Here is a 25,107-nt window from a genome sequence, read left to right as displayed (position 1 = left end):
ATCTCCCATGCTGGTATAAGGATCCAAACACTTGGGCCATCTTCCGCTGCTTTCCTAGGCCATTAGCAGGGAGCTGGAATGGAAGTGGAGCAGCCAGGACACAAACCAGTGCCCTTATGGGATGCTGGTATCACAGGCAGTGGATTTACCCACTACACCACAACGCCGGCCCATAGAGTAATATTTTTAAAATGTATGTAGGAAACTATCACTTATGTTCTAAAATCTCTTCAATTGCTTTCCATTACATTCAGGATAAAATCCAGTGTTTCCTATAATAGAGGACATCCTGTTCCTACCTTCCTTTCAATTTCACTCTGTTCCTCACTACTACTATCGCATCGCACTGGCCTTTTTTATGAACCTCTAAGACACTGAGGTACATCTTGCTGCAAGACCTGTGTATATGCCATTTCTCTGGCTGCACTGTTCCTTCGTTCTCTCTTTCCTTTGCAGGGTACACTTCTTTGCTGTCTTTTGGGTCTACTTACACATGATTCTCTTGGAGAGGACTTCGTCCACCAACCCTGCTGCTTCCGTCACTACACGCTTTTCATTTCTTTCAGAGCCTTAGGTTATACCCTGTAATTAGCCATATTTAGGTTTATACCCTGTAATTAGCCATATTTATATTTGTTTACTTGTGTGCCTGCTACACCACAAGCTCTTTGACAACTAGGACCATTTATATTTTGCTTATCACTTCCAGTTCCCAACAAAATGCCTGGGAAACATGGATAGTCAAAAGATGTGAAAAGGAATGTGCATTCCTGACTTCTCCAACCTCTGCAGCAGGAAGCCTTTATTCCCACAGGGATAGTGATCTCAGCATCCTATGAACTAGCGATTTTCTTGAGCTCAGACAAAGCCTTCAGTCATCCCATCTATGTGGGCTTAATTTACGTTCTCCACTCCTCTCTGCCTTCCCAAATGTTTCTTTCATAAATTCATTTCAAATTTTACAAAATCCTCTTGCCAAATTCTTTGACATCCTCATTTGCCCCAAATAACAGTTTTCTCAAGGTATACACTTATCAAATCACTCACTCTTGTATCTTTGTAATCTTAAAATGCCTACTTCTTTCTAAATCTCTAAATCTAACTTTTCTCAGTATGGCAATTAGTGGGGGTTATATATACTTAATCCAGCTGTGGTAGCATACCGTGGAACCCCAAGCATATTGAAATCATTCATAGTCTCAACCTGGATTCCCCAATTCCCTTACCCTACCCTAGAAAGAAAAGCCCAAGCAAAGACTTAGAAGCAGGTAGGTTATTTTGGAAAAGGGCCTCATACAAAAGTATTGGAGTACTAGGGAAAGTGAAACAGGGAAGAAAGGTATCATAAATCAGATTCTCTTAAAGTAGAGTCTGAGATGAGCACTCTTGTACAAGTGACTGATTTTAAGAGTGCCCCCAGAAAATAGCTGTGAGGAGATGAGGGGACAGGCTGGGCCAGAGAGGAAGCCAAGAAAAAGATGTGGCATCACCTGGAGCCCAGCTTCAGCCTGTTTGCATGAGGAGCTCTGGAGCATGAGTAGCACAACAGACTTGTTCCCCAGGACAGTTGTGGTGAGTCACTGGATACTGTACATCTTTGGCCAGGAGCAGAGGAACTTCTCAAGTATTTCTGGGGAACATGGCTCATTTCAGGGTATCCTGACTTCTGAAACCTCCACACTCAACACACTAATCAGCTGGGGCATGAGTGTGTGGGGCCAGTATAAGTGATGTTGCTGGGAGACTAATAGCACCTGCTGCAGAGGGAAATCACAAGGATGCATTCTCAAGTTGATCACCTGTGAAAAACCAGGACTCAACCTCCCAGAAAATACTGAGAAAACTTAAAACGTTCTTCAGAACTGTTTCAACAAGGCATGGGACAGGAGAGCAATGATCCATCCACTCTCATCCATCTGGCCAATACCTATGCATGGGTTATTAACTTGTTTTCACAGCCAGGCTGCCAAGATCCCATCCCTAACTCCCTTAGAAGATACCCAAAGCAGATTAGGCAAGAAACTCTGGATTGTGTGTCCCAAGGTGATGTCCACAACAAGGGCCTAAGTGGACAATAAGATGAACGGGTAGGAAGTGGACCACAAGAAGTATCCAGTGCATTCATTAGCTTTCCCAGATCCTCAGGCAATATAGCTCAGTCTGTCCTCCTCCCCTGTAGAAGCCCTACCAGGAACTTTGAGGGGACTGTAGCTTGTCTTCTCACAGGCTCCTCCCTTATATCCTGTACTATCTGCCTGATGGGCATTGTACTTGGGTACGTCATATTTCCCTGCTGATCAACATCAGGTAAAAGAAGAATTAATCTAACAACTCTTTATTTTCTTGGGGTCACTAGCACTAATGGTATTATTTCATTCTTTGATGATGATTACATGTCTATTATTTCATTTAAAAATTTAGACATTATCTGCCATGAGGGCAGGAGTCTACCAGGTTCGATGCACTGACAATGACCATAAAGTGTGCATAGCGCAAAGAGCTCCCCAAATACCATTTTTTAATAGCACATGGTGTTTCTTCTCTCTAATATTTTTTTAAAAAATGATAAGTTCACACATTGAAACAAATCTGCAAAACTGCACATTCCCTCCAATTCACAAAGTTATTAATAAGTATTATTCGTGAGGGGTTAGAAGCAAATAATATCCAACCTTCCTGTTTAACAGAGCCCAGTGAGGACTGAAATATACAGTTCATTATTGTCATTATGAAACAATTTCTGCCAACAAGTTACAGTCAGGTTACTATCATTCAATCATGTCACTAATAGGAATAATTTTATGGTAATTGGCATATTCTAGACAAGAAAAGAATGCAAATGGCTGTGGAATCATTAATGATTTGTGCTGACTTCCATGGTAGAAATGACCATATATTGGTTTACCAGATGCTGGATCAAGCCATGGGCAATTAACAGGAGGGTGTTCTCGGAATATTTTCAGAACAAATACCAGCTGGTTTATTTTCAGCTTGCAGACATTATCACATGCATCTCAAAACAGATCCACCAAAATGCTGTCAGCTACCTCATAAATGCAAGGGTCCACAGGCTCATTAATAGCTCATATTCATTAAAGTAACACATTGTCCTGAGGAGACCCAAATGCAAGCATTTAAAGAAATAGTTAAATACATTGCCTTGAAAAAATAAAATCCCTCTAAAATTATTCATAGTACTCAAGTATTCAAAATGCCTTTCCCTTCATCCTTAATTTTGTCTCCACATTTATAAAAAATGTAAAATACTGTATTATGGGAGCAGCGTTCAGGTCCAGTCTGATAGTGGCTGAGCATCAGTTTATTAGTCAACTTAAAATGCTGCCTTCAAAACACAAAGAAGCCTGTACCAAATAAACAGGTTAAAAAAAAAAAAAAAGAAACCAACAACAACCTCACTCCCGGAAATTTAATGCACCACATTAGTAACCAGGACGACTTATATTTCTCAGCAATCTATTACAGAAATCTATCCACATGGGAAAAAGCTTCCATCTTTCCTGAATCTCCACAACAAACATAAAGCTTATTGAAATTCCTTTTTGGTCTTGCCTCTGTACAAGGCTCCTGGCCCAACACTAAGCAATCCCATTTGGAGACAAAGGGATGTTTGCAAAACAAAACCAAAATAAAGTTGAGAATTCCTCTGTCCAACTATTGATTCGCATCACAGTTATCATTCCTCGTGATCAGACTACCCACTTACCAGCATGTTGGGCTAAGTGCCGAGTTTCAAGAATCAAAACCATGATTGGGTGGGATTGCTCTTGCTTAATCAGAAAATGGACCATGTCCCAGCGACCAGGGCCCACTTTCTGTACCACATTCTATTATCGTGAGTTGTGTACATGACATGACAGCTTGTAGTGAGCGTCTATATGTACAGTAATTGTTAATCATCACATTCGTAGCCAGCCACCCACCAAAAACAGAATGGCATTCTTATATCATGATTGGGCGTTTTGTGAGCATTTTGGGGTGGGGGACACTTTCTCACTGAAGACTCTTCCGCCCCATTCACGCTCATTCAGCTCTTTCTAGGGGAAGTTAAAAGCTGCAGTGATAATCCCTTAAGTATGACTTGGAAGAGTATAAAAGGTGCAGTGTATAAGCAATTGGATGAGGAAGTCTTTTATGTACAAGTCACTGAATGAGTGGCCGAGGGCAGCCTGAGTGGGAAGAGAGAGAGGCAGATTTCCCTTTTAAGGTAGAGAGAAGCGGGAATACCATGGCGACTTCAGTTCCCTTTCATTATGCCCATCACTGTACTGTCCTTGCCCCTAGTTTCACCTTGTTTCTCAGTGCCCACTACCTCCTCACTGCAGCTTTGCTCTCAAAGCGGGGCAGGGGTTGCAATGCATTTTTTGGTAGGGACCCAGCTTCTTGCTGAATGCCAACTCAGCCAGCTGGCACCGAACAGGCCGTGCCTTCTTCAGAAGGGGTTAGCAAAACCCAAATTAGCATGCTCCATTTTAAGAACTTGCTTTTATTTTCAAGACTAATTCATGACACACAGTGGCTCCTGCAGTGAGGTCTGGCGCCCCAGGGGGCTGGCACCCAACCAAACACATGCAACTAATCGCCATCCTCAGATGACACGCAACTAACAAGCTCCATTTTGAGGCAGCAGATTCATGAAGAATGTAACCCCGGAAGGCAACCGAGGCAGAAAAGCTCCTTTCATATCAGACCTAGGCTAGCCATGGCAGCAGAGCTCCTGAAAAACACTTTTGTTTCCCTGCCCCAATGATTTATCTCCATGGAGAGAGGGCTAACTTACAGGGAAATGGTCAAGGGCATTGAGATTTCCCTTGTGGTTGCCAGAGAGACAGGGACTCTGCCTTTCTTTTTGCTCCAGGAAATATGCCAAATATGCATCTTATCCCATTTGCAAATCTATTAACTCCCTCATCCCCCAGTTCAGATGCTCAGGCTGCCTTTATATAAGCAAGGGCTCTGGAACCAGATACCAAGGTTCAAATCCCAGTTCCACCATTTGTATTTGTCAAGTGATAGAACCCACTGAAGCCTCGGTTTCCTCATCTATAAAGTGGGGATAATATTAGTACATAGCTTGCAGGGATATTATGAATATGGATAAGTCAATTCAATGATGCCTGTGTCAATTAGATAATTAGACAGGAGCGAATGGAGACGGGACACAACACCTTCCTCCATGGGTGAATCCAAAGACCCTGCTCTCTGGCTGGACCCACCTAAGACCATCCTCTTTGTGGTTTAACTTGTGGCTAAAGTATCCTGCTAAAACAGGAACCCAGTCAACCTTGAAAAGTCTAGTTTGCAGCCTCATGCAAAGATCTCAAAGGTATGCAGCTCCCAGATGTCAATCATAAATGCCAATCATAAGCATCACAGCCACATCACAAGTTGATGTCTCTCACACTTTAGCAATAAAAGCCCCAAATTAGGAAGAAAAGGTGTCATGTGCTCTCTCTACTGTCCCCTTCCTCGCTTGAAACCCTTTTCAATAAATGTTTGCTTTACTATCCCTACTTTGATGTCTCTGAACTGTAATTTGTGAAAGGAACCCAGGCAAGCCGCCACACCTAGTGACACAGGTTGGACAATGTCTGGCCTATCATTGTTCCTTTGTCAGGGAAGCCCATTTAATCTGAGATAGTTCAGCCTTATGAAAGAAAACTTCTTCTCTTCGCATATTCTGCAAGTCAGTCAACATTCCTGACTCCCAATGAACTTGCCAGCCATTCAACTTCTAAGCCTCTGTTCACTATTCCTTCTCCTCTTCAAATGGTCTCACCCCACTGCCCAACCCTGTGTGAACAAATCCCAACTGTTCCCAAAGTCCTTCTTGAATACCACCTCCTCCAGCGACTCCCTTTACTCCTAGCGTGCCCACAGCATTTCCAAATACAAATGATGGTGGTTTAAGTGCCTCTTATATTTCCTCTTCTGGACTGACAAGTCCTTCTGAGGATGAACCATGAATAATGTGCACAAAGTAGGCAATCCATGATTATTTGTTGAATATGTAGATGGCCAAGTGAAAAAAAAAAAGGTTCTGCATAAATCCATAGCTTAAGGTTATGGTTATCCTGGGCATTACTTAATGATATGGACAGGAGAATAATTTAAAGACATTCACAGTTGTTTTGGCCCAAATTCAGAGTTCTATTAAACTTACTAAATCAGACTCATAAATCAAACTCATCAGGGGGATTTGTTAAACACTATCTTGGTCAGCTTGGTCTTCTATAACAAAAGCCCAGAGACTGGATGTCTTAAAAGCAGAAATGTATTTTCTCCCAATTGCGGAGGCTGCAAATCCAAGACTGAGATGCTAGCTTGCAGATGAATATCTGCATTCATGCGTCTTCATACAACCTTTCCTCTGTGTGCACAATCATGGTGGTTATTTTTACTTCTTTTCATTGACTTGAGAGGCAAGTTGAGAGACAGAAAGAAAGAGGATAGATCTTACATCTACTGGTTCACTCTCCAAATGCCCACAATAGCCAGGAATGGACCAAGATGAACACGAATCAGAAAACTCCATCCAGGTCTCATACATGGGTAGCAGGTACTCAAGCACTTGAAGTATCATCTGCTGCCTCCCAGGATGCATTAGTAGATTAGAAGCAGAGTAGCTGGCACACAAACTGGTACTCCCAATATGTGATATGGGCTTAACCCACTGTGCCACAGCAACTACCCCTCCATTCCTCTTCTTATAAGGGCAATGACTATTCATACTGGATAAAGGCTCTATTCTTATGATCATATTTAACTCTGTTACTTCCTTAAAGGCCCTATCTCCAAATACAAAGATATTTCAAAACTGAGTAGAAAAAGGAATTAAAAGGTAAGCTTGTTTTGGTGCAAAAAATGATAAAATCCTTGCTTAGTTTTTTTTTTTTTCATAATTCACATTTTCCATGAACTTTTCGAAGTCCCTTCATAGAAATACACTGCAGATTGGGACTTCAACAAATAAACATATGGGGACACAGTTCAGTTCATAACAATAACACATACAAATGGACACAGATAAAACTCAAAGCATGAATATCCTGGAAGTTACTTAGGTTGAGGAGGAGGGAAAACACACATGAACAAATGTTCACTGAGGTGAGTCTGAGTGTCCACTTCTTCATTAGTTGGCAAAAATTCATACAGTAGAAGAAGATCTAGACGCAAATAACTCACTCTTTTATTTACATGCAAAACCAGTCACTCTTCTGAACCTGTGGCATTGCACTGGGGGGCTCAAGTTGCTTCTCCTTAGAGGCAGCAGAACATCAATGCACCTGACAGTGTCTACGACACGGGTTCCAGTTAAAGTCACAACTTCTCCCAAGACCAAATGGAAATTTCTAGCTAAATTCTACGTACTTTCTAGACAAGGGTCACTTGGGCCCTTGTAGGATACAATTTATCTGGATCTTCTCTTTCTAAAGACAAGCCTGGAGCTTTGAAAATCTAGACCAAGTTCTCACACCAGCATTCTTTTCTTAACTACTTTTAACTATTTTCTAATTATAATTGCTGTTATCAACATGGACAACTGGAACTAGTTTGAAATTCTTGCTTTTTTTAAAATTTATTTGGAGAGCAGAGCAACAGGGAGAAAGGGTGAGAAAGAGAGAGGGAGAGAGGGAGAGAGGGAGGGAGGGAGAAAGAGAGATTCCATCTGACGGTCCACTCCCCAAATACCCACACAGCTGGGGCTGGACCAGTCTCCCATGTGGGAGTTGGAATGCAAGTATTTGGGCCATTTTTCATTGACTCTCCAGGCACATTTGCAGAAAGCTGGATTGGAAGTGGAGTCTCGGGTACTTAATTCAGTACTCTGGTATCGGGTGCTGGGATTGCTAATGTGCCACAATGCCAGCCCCTCTCACATTGTTTTAAATCACAAATGCCAGGTTGAGCCAATCACTGCCATCATTCCTGTAAGGTAATGGCTCCCATGCTATATTTATTCATGTAGCTCTCTTAACACTTAAGACTTTTCAGCTGGTACAAGAAAAATTTCTACCTGTATGTGTCTCTCTTACCAGAGTTTTTAACTACTTCAATTTAGGATTGTGTCATATCCCTTGTTTTACCCTAACGAGGGTCTAGCAAAACAAGGCACACACAGTGGAGCCATAGTAAAATATGTTGTAGTTCACACAGACTTTGCAGTGACTTTCAGAGCTAAGCTAAGCATCAAGAGCAACATGGTCACAAAGGGATTCCATGCCAGCAGGGTTGAGGCCAACACCTTGAAGAGTAAAGATCAAATATCATGTTCTAGCTTTAATTCAAAACTTCGGGCAGTTAACCAGGATATTTCACACCTGCACCATGAGTTACCAATTTGTCTGAAACAATAAAGGGAAAAATGAGAGGCTATCATCTCCACTTCCACTCTCCAGTCAATCATTGTTCTAAATTATTAATCAGCTGAACCATTGCCAAGAAGTTTTCAGGCCTCTCTCAAAAGTATAGTCATTTTCAAGTGAACAATTAAGCATTTTAATCAACTAAAATTTGTAGAATTTATAGACAAGCTTTTTTTTTTTTTTTTTTTTTTTTTTTGGCCTTTTGGATGCAGAGGGAGGTTAGAGGTCTGCATGAATCCTGAATATGGCTTCTCTCCCATCACTCATTTATTAATGACTTGCAGTGATAGGATCCTAAGTTTAAAAGAGATGTACTAAAATATTTCTTGAGCAGTTCAACATGTGTAACATCGTTTCTAATGGCCTGACACTCCTTGCCTGGCTGATGATTGCTGGCTGAAACAAAATGATGGATTGTTACAACCAATTTTTTTTTCCAGCACGACTGTTTAGATAAAGAAGCATAGCTGTGGCTCCTGTTTTTATACAGATTGTATTAGGAAAGGAGGAAGAGTCAAAAACAAAAGTAAACAAATAAAATAGCTGTCGCACATTTTACAAAAGAAACAGAGATTAGGATAAAGAGAGCCACAACAGCCACAATCATAATTTACTGGTCAGAAGAATTTAGTGCAATCATAATTCATTGATAAGGGACCCCACATGCCATGAAATCCAAAAGATGAATAAGCATAGAGAATTCAAAAAAGATACAATTAGCTCTGGCCATCAACTGACCTCAGTGACTCTAAATTGCCAGGGCATACATTCCTGTCTCTTATGCTAGTTCCGTGTTGTTTTACTATTATTACTGCCAATTGTTGAGGGGTAATTTTCTGAGCAAGTAGTGTAGTGTGCAGTTTGACTTGTCACTTTCATTGGATGCTCATTAACATTCTCAACTTCTGTATAAGTGATGTACTTTTAAATGTACTGTGATATGTGGCTAAAATACTAATTTTTTCTTTTTATGTTTTTGGACTTTTTAGAAAAAGGAAGTGAGCAATAATGATTTCTTTTTTAAAGATTTATTTGAAATGCAGAATCACACATACACACTGAAAGAGATCGAGAGAGATCTTTCATTTGTTGGTTCACTCCCCAAATGGCCTCAGAAGCCATGGCTGGGCCAGAGCAAAGTCAGGATCCAGGAATTTCATACTGGTTTCCTAGATGGGTGGCAAGGACCCAAATATTTAGGCCATCCTCTGTTGCCTTCCCAGGCACATAAGCAAGAAGCAGGATCAGAAGCAGAGCAGCCAGGACTACCACAGGCACTGGAACATCGGATGTTAGTGTTGCAAGGCATGTCTTAGCCAACTGCACACAACAGTGGCCACTCAACTGTATGTTTCACAGTTGCTTAGGCATATATTTTGATAGCCATATCAGTGAGAATGGAGCCCAGGATAATCCAATATTATTTAACTTTTAGGTACATAACATCAAGTTACATGACTGTCCTGAGATTTCAGCACATTTTCTTTGGGAGGCTCAATCCCATATTTTATCTGCTATACTACACTCAATAATTTTTATATGTGAAATCTTTGAAAATATTTTCATGCATTTGCAATTGCAATTATTTGCTTACATGTAATTTGGTTAATTTAATTTTAAAATTGGCTAGAATCACTCAGTAATTATCATGCATTTTCAGAAAATCTTAAGAAGCAAGAAAAGCTAACTCATAAAACAACTCTGAAAGTAGATTTTTTATAATTATTAAACTAGCAATTAATGACAATGGCATAATATTCCATTTTGTTGACACTTCATTAAAAATCAAATAGTTCTGATTTTACAATTTCTACATATACTGAAAACAAAATAATTTTTCTTTTTAATTCTCAGTGTTTTTGTAGGCTCTTCAAAAGCTCATTAATACTAGTCATTAGGTTCTCATGCCTAACAATTAGAGACCGAAGAATGTGTATATATTTCTGGGTCTTATAAATAGTGGGGTGTTTTCAAAAAAGTAGTTACTATTATTACCATGCATGATTCCAGTTGGACCCAAATGAATGTACCCAAATCCCTACTGCTTTAATACATGTACACATAGACACACACACACACACAGCCTGACCTGAATTCTTAATTTACTGTGAACTCCACTTACAAAGATCATCTTTCTCAAACCTTACTGCACATGACTTACCTAGAGTGCTAGATAAAATCTGAGATTCCTGGGCCCTGCCTGGAGTCCAAAACTAGGATTTTTTAACCTTGTGGAACCCTAGTAGGTGTGTATCCCTTTAGGAAACATTAAAGTGGGCTGAGTTAATGATAGGAGTAGGTGAGATTCATTTTGACCAATCTGGACAATTTTGTTAGTTTGAGTCAATCTCTCTCAACCTTGGCCAATATTAGAATCATCTAGAAAGCTTTTAAAAGCTGTTACCCCCAAAGATTCTAATTTATTTGGTCTGGGCATTGGTGTTTTTTAAAGCTCAAATATAAACAAATTGAGAGACATCAGTAGCCTAAGGGCTTTAGCTGTCAGAAAGTATTAACCCACCCACTGATGTTATGATAAGGTCTAAACCTACAAAATACTAACACTGAAGAAGAGATTTAACAAGCTAAAATCCATCTGGATCTCAATTCCAAGTTTATTTCATCCCCAACACACTCTATTGTTGCAGCCCCCAATACTGAGCTCTTTCCCCTTGATTCTCATCTGCAGGCAGAATGAGTTAGCAGCTCTATTATAAAAGCAACTCCATTGTAATTACAGTGTTGGAATTAGAAACAAAACAAAAAATGCAGAAGGAATAGTCTTTTAATCAAAACTGTAAAAGAGAATGATTTCTGGCTGTAGTTAAAAGCAAACTCTGAAATATTAAGAGCAAGCTCTGGAGCCATCTGATTCTTGCCTCCTTCCCATGAGAGTGACACTACACATTTTTTCAATTAAGACATTTGACAATGTGAAGAAACCCACGGTGCATGATTTAATGAGCATATACTGTATGCATGGTAATTGTCAGGCTGACAGTTTGCTCATTTCAAACTGACAAGGGAGCACTATACATTAGTAGAAAGGTTGTTGGGGCCTATTTGCATTAAATAAGCTTTACAGCTGAGGAGCATTCCGATTGTATTGGCAAAGCTGTCACTGATGGTACCCAAGTGACCTTAACTCTCTGTCACTCTCCACGTCCTCAGGTCTTGACGAATAATGCATTTTTATAAAGAAAACACAAACACAATATACAGATTTTATGCTGTTAGGGTTCTTTGGAGCTTTCTAAGCCACAACACCATCAGAGACTTCATACAGCACATGAATTCTAACCCAGCATGTGCTGATTCTGCACACTGACTACTTTGTAAATTAGAATTATTCTTAGAAGTAATGCCCGAACTCTTAACTCATTCACTATTTTAGAACTGGCTAACTGTATCAGCATAAGCATAGGTTTTGATAACAGAGAGATAGGGATCCAAATTCTGAGAATGACACTTACAGGTGCCACTGGTCAAATTATATCCCTTCTGGGGCTCGGTCTGTTATTTTACGAAAGATGATATGAAGACTGTAAAAAAGAAAAAAAAAAGTCCTCATTGTTGCAGACAACATTGGGTCACTTAAATAAGTAGTGACTACTTGAAGCACAGAAGTCCAGATTAATGAATTTTAACAAATATAACTATTCTGATTCCACTGAGATTCCTACCATGCACCTTTCTTAGGGCTCTGTAAGAAAAAACACAATAGACTAATGTTTATTCACAAATATGATTTAAATAGATTCCATCAAGATTTTGAATAGCAGGTGTAATTACACCAATTTTTATGAAATCTAAGTAATGAGTATGGAACTGTTTGATGATATGAGAGATTTCTGACATGCTTTAACTTTTCTGAAAACAGGAATACTAGCCTGTTTGAACCAGTTTCTTACACTCACAAATGGGAGGAAATGCTGAAAACATAAATGAAGATATTTCAAAAAGCTCACAGAAAAATAGAATTAACAGATAAGTTTATTGTGGTACAAAAAACTGAAGTCCATGAATAGTTTTTTCACAAAATGTATTTTGCATGAACATTCTGAAGACCCCCCGTATGCATGGATTTCAATATTTTTTTGTATCAAAATGCACTAAACTTTTAATTCCAATTTAAACAAATGTTTTGCTAAGGTAGTATGAGTGTGATATATTTGGATGACACTGAAGCATAGTTTTGTGCATGTAAATGTATTTGACTGTAGTGTCTGCATTTTGAAACCAGATGGACATAGAGAATGAAGTCAATATAAGAGATTTTAACATCTGTTTACTTGAAAAAAAATACATAAAGTGATCTTGCTTACTTGGGACATGAATCAGACACTCGAATATGGGATGCAGGTGTACCATGTGGTGACCTGACCTGCAGCACTGTAAGGCTTGCTTCTCACTTGGAATTTCAGCATTAAAATGCTCATATATAATGTTAATGTTGTTATTAAACAATGACTCTTTTGTTATTATGAAATGCTCACCTTTATATCTGGTAATATCTTTTTGTCTTAAAGTTTAATCTATCTGTTATTAATGTAGCTACTCTGGGCTTTCAATCCTGTTTCCATGGTGTACATTTTCTCATCAGTTTATCTAAAGCCTATCTATATCCTTCTATTTAAAGTCTTGCTCAGAAAACACAGTTGCTCTTGCTTTTTTATAGGCTGCCATCTCTGCCTTTTAGTTAGAGCGTTTAGTCCACTAACACTTAATATAACTGCTGTTACAGTTGTACCTTAAGCTGCAATTTTATTATTCATTTCTCACATTGCTACTCTGATCCTGTTATTCTATATATTCTTTCTTGCAATCTTTTCTTTTTTAATTGGACAGGTAGAGCTATAGACATTGAGAGAGAGAGAGAGACAGAAAGAAAGGTCTTCCCTCCATTGATTCACTCCCCAAATGGCCGCTACAGCCAGAGCTGTGCTGATCAGAAGCCAGGAGCCAGGTGCTTCCTCCTGGTCTTCCATGTGGGTGCAGGGGCCCAAGCACTTGGGCCATCCTCCATTGCCCTCCCAGGCCATAGCAGAGAGCTGGACTGGAAGAGGAACAACCAGGGACCAGAATCCAGCGCCCATACGGTATGCCAGCACCGCAGGCAGAGGACCAACCAAGTGAACCAAGGCGCCGACCCTTCTTGCAATCTTGTTAGATCATTTTTAAATGGGATTCTATTTTAACTAGCTTATTCAATTTTTGGTGTTTTTACTAAAACATATTTTCTTAATCTTTCACAGTCTACTTAGAATTAATTTCATATTCTTTTCTATGAAATTTGAAAAACTTGGAAGAATATGACTGGAGCTCAAAAAGTCCATGGAAAAATGGAATGAGAAGATCATGCAAATTTTCAATAGATTTTTTTAAGTCCTCCATTACAAGTCCATTTGCCATCTACCTCACTCTTCAAGTGATAATTGTCATCTGCATTCAAACATCAACACTTAATACATTATAAACAAGACAGCGAAAAAATTTTTCTTTAACAGATTCTATGTATTTTCAAGAGTGTAAAATGAGAAAATCAGCTTTTTTATTTACAGTTTCTAATATATTTTATTCCTTTTTGAAGATTTAAGATCCCATCTGGTGTTATCTCACTTGAGCTTGAAAAACATCCTTTAGCATTTCTTGTGATGCAGAGTTGCTGGCAATGAGGTCTCTAAGTTGTCTTTTATCTAAAAGTGCCTTTAATTTGTCTAAATTCTCAAAGGACATTTGCAGTACACATAGAATTTGGGGTTAAAAGATTTTGTTTTGTTTTGGTTTTGGTTTTTTATTTCCCTCCCCTCTCTCTGTGCTTAAAAAACATGAGAATTATTTCAATTTGCCTAGCCTGTGTAACTTCCAATAAGTTAGTGCTCATTCAAGGCAATGCTCCCCCAAAAGGTATTGTGCCATTTTCTCTGGTTTCTATCAACATTTTCTCTTTAGGGCCCAGCATTCTAGGACACCTATTTTAGCTTCTGCTTGCCATACCAGCATTCCATATCTGAGTATCAGTTGGAGAACCAACTGCTCCACTTTTGATCCAGCTCCCTGATAATGCACCTGGAAAAGCAGTAGAAGATGGCATGTGTGCTTGAGTCCCTGCCACTTACATGGGAGATCTGGCTGGGATTCTGGCTCCTGGCTTCAGGCAGGCCCAGCACCAGTCATTGCAGCCAATTTAAGGGTGAACCAGAAGATAGACAATCTCTTCATCTCTCCCCCTTTCTCTGTCACTTTGCCTTTCAAATAAATAATCATTTTTAAAAAATATTTTGTATGTATTGTTGGTGCTAAGCACGGCCAATATTTCTTCAAGTATACTTTCTGTATCACTGTCTCTTTTTCTTCTGAGATACGCTATACTTTTTAATTCCTGCCAGACAGTTCCATAAGTGTCTATTCTTCTTCCCCCCATTCAGTTTTTTAAAGCTTTTTCTTTAAATTCATATTCTTCAAAAAAAATTTCCCATGGATCAGGTTTACTGACACTTTCCTCTAATATGCTTGATTGCTACAAATCCACTCAGTATATTTTTCTTTCAAATATTGCATTTTACAGTTTTAGAATTTCTATTTGGTTCTTTTCTGTGGTTTCTACTTAACACCATTTTATTCATTATGTGTCTATTTTCCTGTTCGTTGTAGAGTACGGTTATAAACAGTTTTAGCTTTAAAATCAGTAAATCCTACCTCTGGGCCATCATGGAAATGGCTCAGCTTTGTCTTCAAAATGGGTCCCATTTTCTTCATTCTTTGTATGTCATATAATTTTATAATTATCATGTAAATGTTTGAAAGTATATGTTAGGGTGTGAAGGGTCTGAATTCAGTTGTAGTTCCCTGAAGAATCTTGTTTTACTCATTTTACCAGGTAATTAACTTACACCCACATCAAAAACTGTCTCTAATGTAGCAGCCAAAGAGCAGTTCAAATCATTTATTTTGATAGTGCTAGTCTGTGTTTACTTCATGTATGTATGCTTAAGATATCAGCCAGAAATTTGGACAATGTTTATACACAAAATTAGGAGGTTGTTCTCCTTGGTTTTCCCTTCCAGTATTCTGAACTCATTTTTCAATGGCCATGGTTTCCCTGAACTGTGTTCCTGGGTTTTGGAATCAAAGAGACTGCAGGTTTTCTACTGGAGGTTAGCCACTGCAAGCAACATTAATGTCTGCTACCTTCAGTTTAAAAGTTGTAAAATGTGAAATTCACCTTAAATTGGCCCATTCTTACAAGTTCTGAATCCCAACCTCCCTCAAAAATCTGCTGTTTATTTTAATTCTAGTGCCTTCAGGTAACTTTTCTTGTTTCAGCTTGTACTTTAGAATCGATATCTGTGGGACTATCAGAACCAGAACTTCCTTAGCCATACTGGAAGTAAGGAGAAACAAAACCATTCAGGAAACATTGCTTGCATTATTTAACTCTACCCAAAACATTTCACTTTCATCCAGTACTTTATCTAATAATACGGAGTTTTAGTTTTAAGTAGAATCAGAAGTCAGACTCAGAGCTTCCTTGATCATCTTGCCAAATACATGAAAAGATTTGGAATGAAAGTACAGCATAAAGTAAAATAATAAAGCATCAGTCAGATCTGGCTCTCAGACTGGCAACACTTAATCTCGAAGCAATGAGGCTTATACAGGATCACGACTACCAAAGATTATACTGTACTTTGTCATGTTATTTTACCTTACTTTTTGCAGGGGGAGGGGCAGGTCTCAAATATCACTCTATATCCTGTCTCAGTAAAGACTGCCAAATGTAATGTCTTAATTGAAATAAAATATTAGAAATCCTTAAATACCAACAGAGTTAGTAGGAACATATTTCCTTCCATTAATAATCATCATGACTTCCTTCTGTATGCCCAGCCCTTTGCTAACAACATGACATAAATTGTCACTTAATCTTTTTTAAACACTGTAGGAGGTGGTTTCTCTAATCTGTCTCATTTTACAGTAGAAAAAAAAACAGAGCTCAGAGAGGTTAAGTACATTGAGTAAGTTCACACAGCAGTGAGCAGAAATCTGAGTCAGTTCTTGTAAAGAGAAGAATCAGTTAAAGAGGGGCTGCTTGGTGTCTTTAGGTACATACTCTTTATTATTAGGAGAGAAATAACAATTTGTGATGAACTGGGAGGAATAAGTGAGGCTTCTAAAACTTGAAGAGTTTACAATTCTTCTTTTCAGTAATTACTGATATTAAAATGTCACCCTTTCAGATACACATTTTATACTGACAGCTTTCATGTTAGAAAGAATTTTGCTTGGGGGTTTAAAACACTAAAGAGAAAAACAATAACACAGGAATCAAATAATTATGTGCCAAACTCATTGTAAAGAGGCATGTAACACCAGTGCTCCATTTAACCTCATGTCACTTACTGCCTTTCAACCTTCTCTATTTCCCAGGTTACCTCTTTAGCCAGAGAAAAACCAGGCACATTAGGAAATGAAGAAGCTGGCCTCATCCTCCCACAGTCTGCATTTGCTGACTGCTTCTAGAAGATGTGGCAATAGCCCACAGCCCTATAAATCTAGGGGTGTCCGGCCCAACTCTGTAAGCTTTGTATAAGAAATCCAGAGTCTGTTTTTCTGCTATTAATAACACAACAACAAAGGGTGATCAAATTATAAAGAAATGAGGTTTATTTTAGCCGACAGTTCTGGTCCACATCTGGTGGTCTGGTGAAGGACTCCTTGCTGGTAGCTTCTGAGATAGCCCAGGATGCTACAGGGCAAGAGACACAGAATACACACACGTGTGTGTGTGTGTGTGCTCTGGTCTCTCGTGCTTTCTTAGCCATAGGGGTTCCACCCCATGATCTTAACTATTCCTTATTACCTCCCACAGCCCCAGCTCTAAACATCATAGTCAGATCAGATCTCTACCCTCTTCACCCCTCACAATGGAGATGAACAGCAAACATTAGTTTCAGAGAGGATTCATCACATTCAAACCATAGCAGCATCAGTTTCAAGCGACTACAGAACCAGATAGAGTGGAAGGTAGGACTTAGGATAAGCAAGCAGATAGCTGTAAAGTGGGTTCAGGGGACTAGGTCTTTCCTAGAAGCAAGGAGTGGAGTGTAGAATTTCTGCATTCTGGCACACAAGCCCTTCAATGATTTACTTGTTATGCATGCTACATTGTTTGTGGAGCTAAGAATGGGAGGCATTGTCAAAGGAGGAATGATGAGGAGAAGCGAGAGAAATGGAGAGTGTGCATTTTTGAGTCTTTGGGAAAACAACATGCTGGGGAGAGTACCAGATCCAGATCACTACTGTGGGGCTGAAAAAGTGTGACGCCTTTCCTCACCTATCCTAAGAGGCCAACACTCTCACAAGAGAAAAGCATAAAGTCGTTTCAGGGCACCCTCGTCCTTTTGCACAATGGTACATTCTCTGAAAAATGTACAGCTGTGGAGAAATGCGATTGGGCAAAAAGGGTATGGTCTGACAATAATAAACCTAGAGGGGAAATCCAGCAGCCCAGTCTGTTCAGATTCTTCTGGGTCTCTCTCTGTGGCATCCTTTCCCCCTAGGTGAAGGGCAGGACCCCTTCTGGAATGAGGGTCCTGTGACCCATATATATCAAACAAGCTAGGCCAGAGAACTTCTTTACAGCCAGGTCTTACACAGACGGGTAGGGAAGGTTAGAGTCGTATTTCTAGATTTTCCGGCTGGCATTGGGGGAAAGGGATTTTCATTTCTATGGCCTGCCTTGGGGGAAGAGAAGGTCAGAAAGAGACTTTCCTTCTCAGGCTCTCTCAGACTGCTTCAGATCAAAGCGTGACAGAGGGCCTTACCTTGGAGTATCCTTTGCAGAGCCCTGTCATTCAATGCTGTTTTTAAGAACACATGTTCAACTTACCCATTGAAAACAGTCAAAGATGTATAAAGACAAGTGATTACTTTACCTCAAGCTTCCTTGCAAGATCTTTACTTCACTGTTCCATCATATGCACTAGGCTTTGCTTTGATCAAGGACGATCTCATGACATTAGGAGACATATCTCATAGCAGAAGCCTCTTCCCTCCGCTACTGATGTCATTTCAATTCCACGTTCATTATCAAGGCCATGCAAAGCATAACAACTTGACTTTCTAACTTTAATTTTACTTTTTATACTAAAAATAATTCAATTTGTAAAACTATCTGCTGGGGGCGAGAATAATAAAATGGCATGTCAATCAGGGAATGGTTAAGCTACATTTCACGGAGAGGAAAGGTGATGCTTTCTCTCAGAAAGTTAAGTTGTCATTCTTTTATTTAACTGACATAATATTTGTATCCCAGTTTAAAAATTGCAGCTACAAATAGAACTCGAGAAAGGGTAAATTCTCCAAAGTTATCTATCCATAAGATAGCATTTTACAAGTTCTCTTTTGGGGCTGGGTGTTTAGCCTTACAGTTAAAACACCCATACCCTACACTGGAGTACCACCAGGCCTGGAGTCCCAACTCCAGCTCCTGACTCCAGCTTTCTGCAAGTGCAGGCCCCAGAAGGGAGTGGTGAAGACACAAGAAACTAGATTTCTGCCTCCCACATGGGAGTCCCAAACTGTATTCTTGGATCTTTGCTCTTGCTTCAGCCTCAGCTCAGTCCAGGCTGTTGTATACATTTTGGGGGAGTGATCAAAGTGATGGGAGGCCCCCCACCTTATTCTCTCTGAAGTCAGTCAAGGGTTTTTTTTTTTTCAAGTTCTATTTTATATGTGCATACGGAAGTTACTATTATTGTAAGGATGCCCATAGCAGGTCAGTAATATCAAACTCTGAAAAAAAAATAAGATAAACTCTACCTTTCGGAGCACTGTGAATGCCTCGGACTCCTCAATGGCCGGACACACAGGGTATTTATACAGGAGCTAGGCAGATAGGAAGTCCTGGATACCTACACCACGAACAAGAAAGTCAAACAATCATTTCACCAGTGAGTCGGGTAGGTCCAAGGTAAAACCTCATTAGGAATGTTCACCACAAATACTGAACTAGCACAACTGCACAGGTATTGTTAAAAGGGCAGAATCAAGGCACACGTGTGATTTCTGGAGGCAGGGACATGATTGTACAAGGGAGACGTGGCTCAGAGGGACTCCAGTGATTCATACATGATCAAAAGAAAAACATGGCAGAACAACATCTGGGCTCCCCAGCTTCCGATTCCTAGTCTGGGATTGTGCTGGCTCCAGCTGACTTCCCTCAAGAACCAGAACCTCCTGGCACTGAGGCGGCCATTGTGCAGAAGGACGAGGCTGCCCTGAAATGACTTCTCTGGTTTTGTGGGGTCAGCGCCAAATTGTCTGCCTGAAGAGTCTCCTTTGTGTGCATTTCCTTCGTTCCCTTGAAACCCTAGCACCCATAAGAATCTAAGGGACTCAGGCAAAGGGAAAGAACACAGGCTTTGGCGCAACTAACCCGAATTTAAATCCTAGTAATACATACACTATTTCTATGTCTTACCAGTGGCTCAACTCACTGTCTACCTCTGTAAAATGGGTATATTAATATTTAGGGGGACATTTCTTTAAACAAATCTTTTTGGGGAGACATGAAGACAAGTCACTAAGTACAGTTCCTATTCCATGTTAGAGGTTAAGGAGAAGTGAGAGCTCAGTCCCCACCTGACTTCAGGAATAACTCCAAAGTGGAGGAGTGAGGCGGCCAGAGAAACCTCGCTATCTATACATCACTCGAGGACAATGCACTAGTCCCTCAACAGCTCAGTTCCTCTGCCTGAACCTCGACTTCTGTTTCCTTCACATGCCCTTCTTTCAAATAAAAACACCATAATTATAAACACCATTTTAGTCCCTAAGATTTTGTAATTATTTCTTTTCTTTATCTAATGGTTTTGGTCTGAATCATGTCATGTCACATGGTCTGCTCAATGTGATAACTGAAAGCAAATAATCAGTCACTCAAGAAGTATTTGTTGGGCCTGGTGCTGTGGCACAGTGGGTTAAGCTGCTGTCTGCAGTGCTGGCGTCCCAAATGGACACTGGTTCAAGTCCCAGCTGCTTCATTACTAATCCAGCTCCGTGCTAATGTACCTGGGAAAGCAATGGAAGATGGTCCAAGTGCTTAGGCCCCTATACTCATGTGGGAGACTCCAATGAAGCTGCTGGCTCCTGGCTCTGGCCTGGCCCAGCCTTGGCCATTGCAGCAATTTGGAGAGTGAACCAGCAGATGGAAAATCTTTATCTCTCCCTCCCTTTCTCTGTAACTCTGACTTCCAAATAATAAATAAATAAATAAATCATTTTTAAAAGAAGTATTTGTTGCAATTACTAAGTTACCAGGCACTATTTTCTACAACAGTAAGCATCATAGCCCCAAAGCTTGCCTTCATGTTGTCAATATTCTGGTGGAGGAGCCAACAAAATAAATACACAGCTGTGTAGTTGGTTTGAGAGTACTAAGAGCTATGGAGAAACACATGGAGTAGGCAAGGAAATAAGGAATGTTAGGAGCTGAAGTATGTTCCCCCTGTTCCTCAGATAAAAAAGGATATGTTGAATTCCTAACCTCTAGTACCTCAGAATGTGACTCCATTTTGAAATAGTGTTGTCAGAGATACAATTAGTTATGATGGGGTTATGCTGGAGTATGCTGGGCATCGGAACCAACACGACCAGTGTGCTTACAAGATCACTATGCTGAGAAGTCAGAGACCAGGGAGATGCCAAGGAATGATGAAGGCAGAGGTGAGTTATGCAACTGCAAGGGGAGAAGGCCAACGACTGCCTGCAAACCACCTGAGGCCAGAAAGAGGCAAAGGCGAGATTTGATAGGGAGCATGGCCCTGGTGAAGCTGTCATTGCAGACTTGTAGCCTCCAGGACTGAGAAGCAGTGAATTTCTGTTGTTTTCAGCCACTCGATCTATGGAACTTGTTAATGCAGTCCTAAGAGACTAATACAAAAGGACATTTAAAAGCTCATGGAAAATAGGCTTTAAAGATGAGTTTATTTTGCTGCCCATACAATTTTAAGATACATGCTGAGCTTTTTTTCAGAATATGCATCTTCCACCTGCTTTTTCACAATCCTGCATATAGCGGATTGGGGAGATTGTTGCATTTTTAAGCAAAGAAATCAGGAAAGATTTCACTAAGATGGTAACATCTCAGGAAACAGCTAAATAAAGTAAGTGTAGAAGACTGCTACAAAGACGGCACTAAGTTTAAAAAGTTCCAGGCAGTGAGAGCAGAAAACACAAAGGTCTGAGGCAGGTGCATGCTCAGTGTGTGAGTAGAACAGCAGAGAGGCCAGGGTGGCTGGAGCAGTGAGGAGAATGGTAGGAGATGGGGAGCCGGAGGGCCCTCGATGTTATGGGCCATTCCAAGGACGTGGGCTTTTACTTGGAGCAAGTCACTGCAGTTTTGAGCAGAGGTAGAATAAGATCTAACCTACACTTTCATCATATTGTTTTGCCCCTGTGCTAGATATGACCTGAACAGCAGGGCTACTTAGGAGGCTCCTGCAGTAATACTGGGGAATAAAGGATCTGACCAAGTAGCAATGGTACAGGGAAAGTGGTCAACCTCATGCTGCACGTGTTCAAAGAAGAACCAAAAGGATCTGGAATAGACTGGAGGCAAAGAGATTATACCCAATCTCTTGCTAATATACATAATTAAACTAAATCCAGTAACAATTTAACTGTACTGATAAACTGAACTGACTCTCAAGTGTCAGACCAGTCAACATATCAGCTAAATATTTTATATGGAACAAGCAATCTCTAACATCAAGAAAAAGATAAGGCAACAAATAAAATAAGTGGTGAGCCAAAGGACAAATCATAATAGACCATGATTATAAAAAAAGAAGCTCAGTCTCACTAGATACAAAGAAAACACAAATGAAAATAAAGGAAAGCCAATTCCTTCTATGAGGGAAGTCTGGCAAACTCACTAATTGTGCCAATGAGAAGCACTTTTACTATATTTATCAAAAGTGACTCTCCACATATCCCATGGCATAGAGCTCCCTCCTGGAAGGATACAGTATAGGAGCTCAAGGAACAAATTTCCAAAGAGACTCCTTGAAAAAGAATATCGCTGCATTTTCTTAGTATAAAACTTGGAAATGATCTGCAAATCACCTTGAAAGGAGAATGAGTGAATATAATATGCTATAATTATAGGATTGGTCACTATACAGCTGTCTAACAGAATCAACTGGTTTTATAGCAATCAATACAGATATTGCACAAATAATGTCATGTGAAGAAAATCAACAAAAAGGAAAACTTTGAATTCCCAAACAAAATAGTTTGTACTCATTTTCAGTACACATATACATGTACAAAAGTTGAAATGATGGACTGGTCAAATACATCAAAAATACATGGTAGGGAATTTGGGATAGGGTTGCAGGTGGCAGAGAGTATAGAGGGTGGAGGTGGAAGGACAAGAAATGATGGTGAGGGCTGGCACCACAGCGCAATAGGCTAATCCTCCGCCTTGCGGCGCCGGCACACTGGGTTCTAGTCCCGGTTGGGGCGCTGATTCTGTCCCGGTTGCCCCTCTTCTAGTCTAGCTCTCTGTTGTGGCCCGGGAGTGCAGTGGAGGATGGCCCAGATGCTTGGGCCCTGCACTCGCATGGGAGACCAGGAGAAGCACCTGGCTCCTAGCTTCAGATCAGCGCAGCACATGGGCCACAGCGGCCATTGGAGGGTGAACCAATGGTAAAGGAAGACCTTTCTCTCTGTCTCTCTCTCTCTCTCTCACTGTCCACTCTGCCTGTCAAAAAAAAAATAATAAAAATAAAAAAAAAGAAATGATGGTGAAAATGGACTCTAGCTTCATTAATAACTTCTTTAAAAAAGAAAAACTAACATTGAAAGAAAACTTGACTAAAGTAAAAGAGGCAATCATTTTTGGATAGGGGGAATGCAAATGTCAATTACACTACTTTTTTAGCTTGTCTGTCATTTTTAAATTGTCTTGAAGAAAAGAAAAAGAGAGGGAAGAAGGCAACGAAGGAGAGGGACAGGAAAGGAGTCAGGGAGGGACGCCACCACCAGTTCTGGAGTGCATTTTATCTGGTCACACATTTTTGGCTTTTTAAGGGTCAAATACAAAATTGTATTTAATAGTCAGTGAGAATGATGGTGGGTGAGTCCTCTCAGGTCCTTTCATCTTGGAGGACTAAATTTTAGTTCAACCAGCAGAGGGAACCATCTGTCATTTGGACCTAGTGGAAGCCCTGGGCTAGAGGAACATCAGCACGCCACCAACTGCCAGCAGCCTCGGCACATTACCCGCCCCTGGACATAGTGACACTATGAGGAAGAGGGAATACACATTGACTGACAAGGCAAAGCAGGAGTGCACCATGGATGTCTTTCCAACGTCTCTAAAGAGCCCACTGCAATTTTCTAGAATCAAGGGAACAATATGCTTGATTAGTTCTTCAGCAGACTTAACAATTTTACTTTTCATGTATCTCTCCTTGAAGCAAGTTGGTCATTAACCTTACATATTCTAGGACTTGAAATTAGTTTTTTCCCCAACAAAAGGGAATTTTTCTTTTCTTTCTTTTTTTAAAGGAGTTCATTTGAGGATAATTCATTTCTGCTGCTAATCACCGCAACATCCTCTGTCAACCAGGGATGTCATTCTTTAAAAGGGTTAGAATTGTGCAGAACATTCTTTCTCTTCAGTCTATAAGAGGAGAGAAATTGCAGGAAAGTTCAGTAATCATGAAGTAAAAGCCCAAATTGACCCAAACGCTTTCTCTTGAGTCAATACTGACTGTTTAAAAATACTCCATACATACAGTTGCTTGAGAGGCACTAAGGTCTTGAAGAAGCAGTTAGCTAAACCCTTTAAAAATCTAGCAATTTCAGAACCTTATATCTGTACAAATAGGAGGTAGAAAGCATCAGGAAAATGCTAGATTTGCCTCAACTGCTTGGTCCCATTATAGCCCTGGTATTTAAATATCATCCTTTTGTGTGTGTCATTCTACAGACATGGCTTGGATTGGTTTCTAATAGTAAAACAAAGTACACAGGGAATTTTATGAGTACATTACCAATGTAAATACACTATGGTAAATACAATGTAAATACAACATGGTTGATGATACCCATGATTCCATACATGGAAACCAGACTTTTCAGAGTGACTATACTGAATCATTTAATTTGTCTGTGTAAGTATTTATCATACTGTAGTCACTCTGCACTGCAAGAAACCCTCGATTTTCAAATGAACAAATGAAGAAAACGAAAACCACAGGAAAGGGCAAGTGAGCAAGGGTGGCGTGCACCAAAAGATGGGTGCAAACAACATCCCACTCTAAACCCTGAAAATGAAGAGGAAGAATCACATGGTCTCTGCTTCTATATTTTCTCTTCTTGGATAGAAGCCAGAAGCTCACAATAAAATGTTAGGGGACTGTTACTATTTTGAATACTCACATGGTAACCTGTCAGACTACTCAGGACACATCAGCACATCGTCATTCTGTTTTTCCAGCTCATAAAATGGAGAATGGTTTGGGAAAATAGCATAGGGATACAATTTTGCACAGTGGTTAAAGAAACGAATTCAAATCCTGATCTCTGTCAATTAAATTGATGCATGACTCTATCCAAGTCAATAATCTTCTCCATGTTCATATCCCTTATTGGTAAAATGGAGAACATAATGTCACCTTCCAGAGAGTTACTAAGGGATTCAGAGAAA

At 40.0% G+C, this 25,107-nt stretch overlaps 1 protein-coding gene across 15 annotated transcripts in view; it reads right to left on the bottom strand.

The window, feature by feature from the left end:
- The window catches only part of FHIT (fragile histidine triad diadenosine triphosphatase), a 1,583,000-nt gene that overhangs the window by 1,127,084 nt on the left and 430,809 nt on the right, over window positions 1–25,107 (bottom strand). For 10 of the 15 annotated variants that reach the window (XM_017343924.3, XM_002713411.5, XM_051852260.2 and 7 more), the window contains one exon: window positions 19,209–19,300. Coding sequence is in view for 4 of the 15 variants with exons in the window: in XM_051852260.2 (XP_051708220.1) it covers window positions 19,209–19,300 (92 nt within the window). In the remaining 11 variants the exon portion in view is untranslated. Of the gene's footprint in view, window positions 1–11,857; window positions 11,927–19,208; window positions 19,301–25,107 lie in introns of all 15 variants that reach the window. The other 5 variants (XM_070050659.1, XM_070050658.1, XM_017343922.3 and 2 more) reach the window with 1 other exon arrangement.

This window comes from Oryctolagus cuniculus, chromosome 10 (genome assembly GCF_964237555.1).
Source record: "Oryctolagus cuniculus chromosome 10, mOryCun1.1, whole genome shotgun sequence".
Lineage (NCBI taxonomy): Eukaryota > Metazoa > Chordata > Mammalia > Lagomorpha > Leporidae > Oryctolagus > Oryctolagus cuniculus.
Note: the sequence above shows the minus strand (reverse complement) of the source record. Positions and strands in the feature narration are given on the sequence as shown.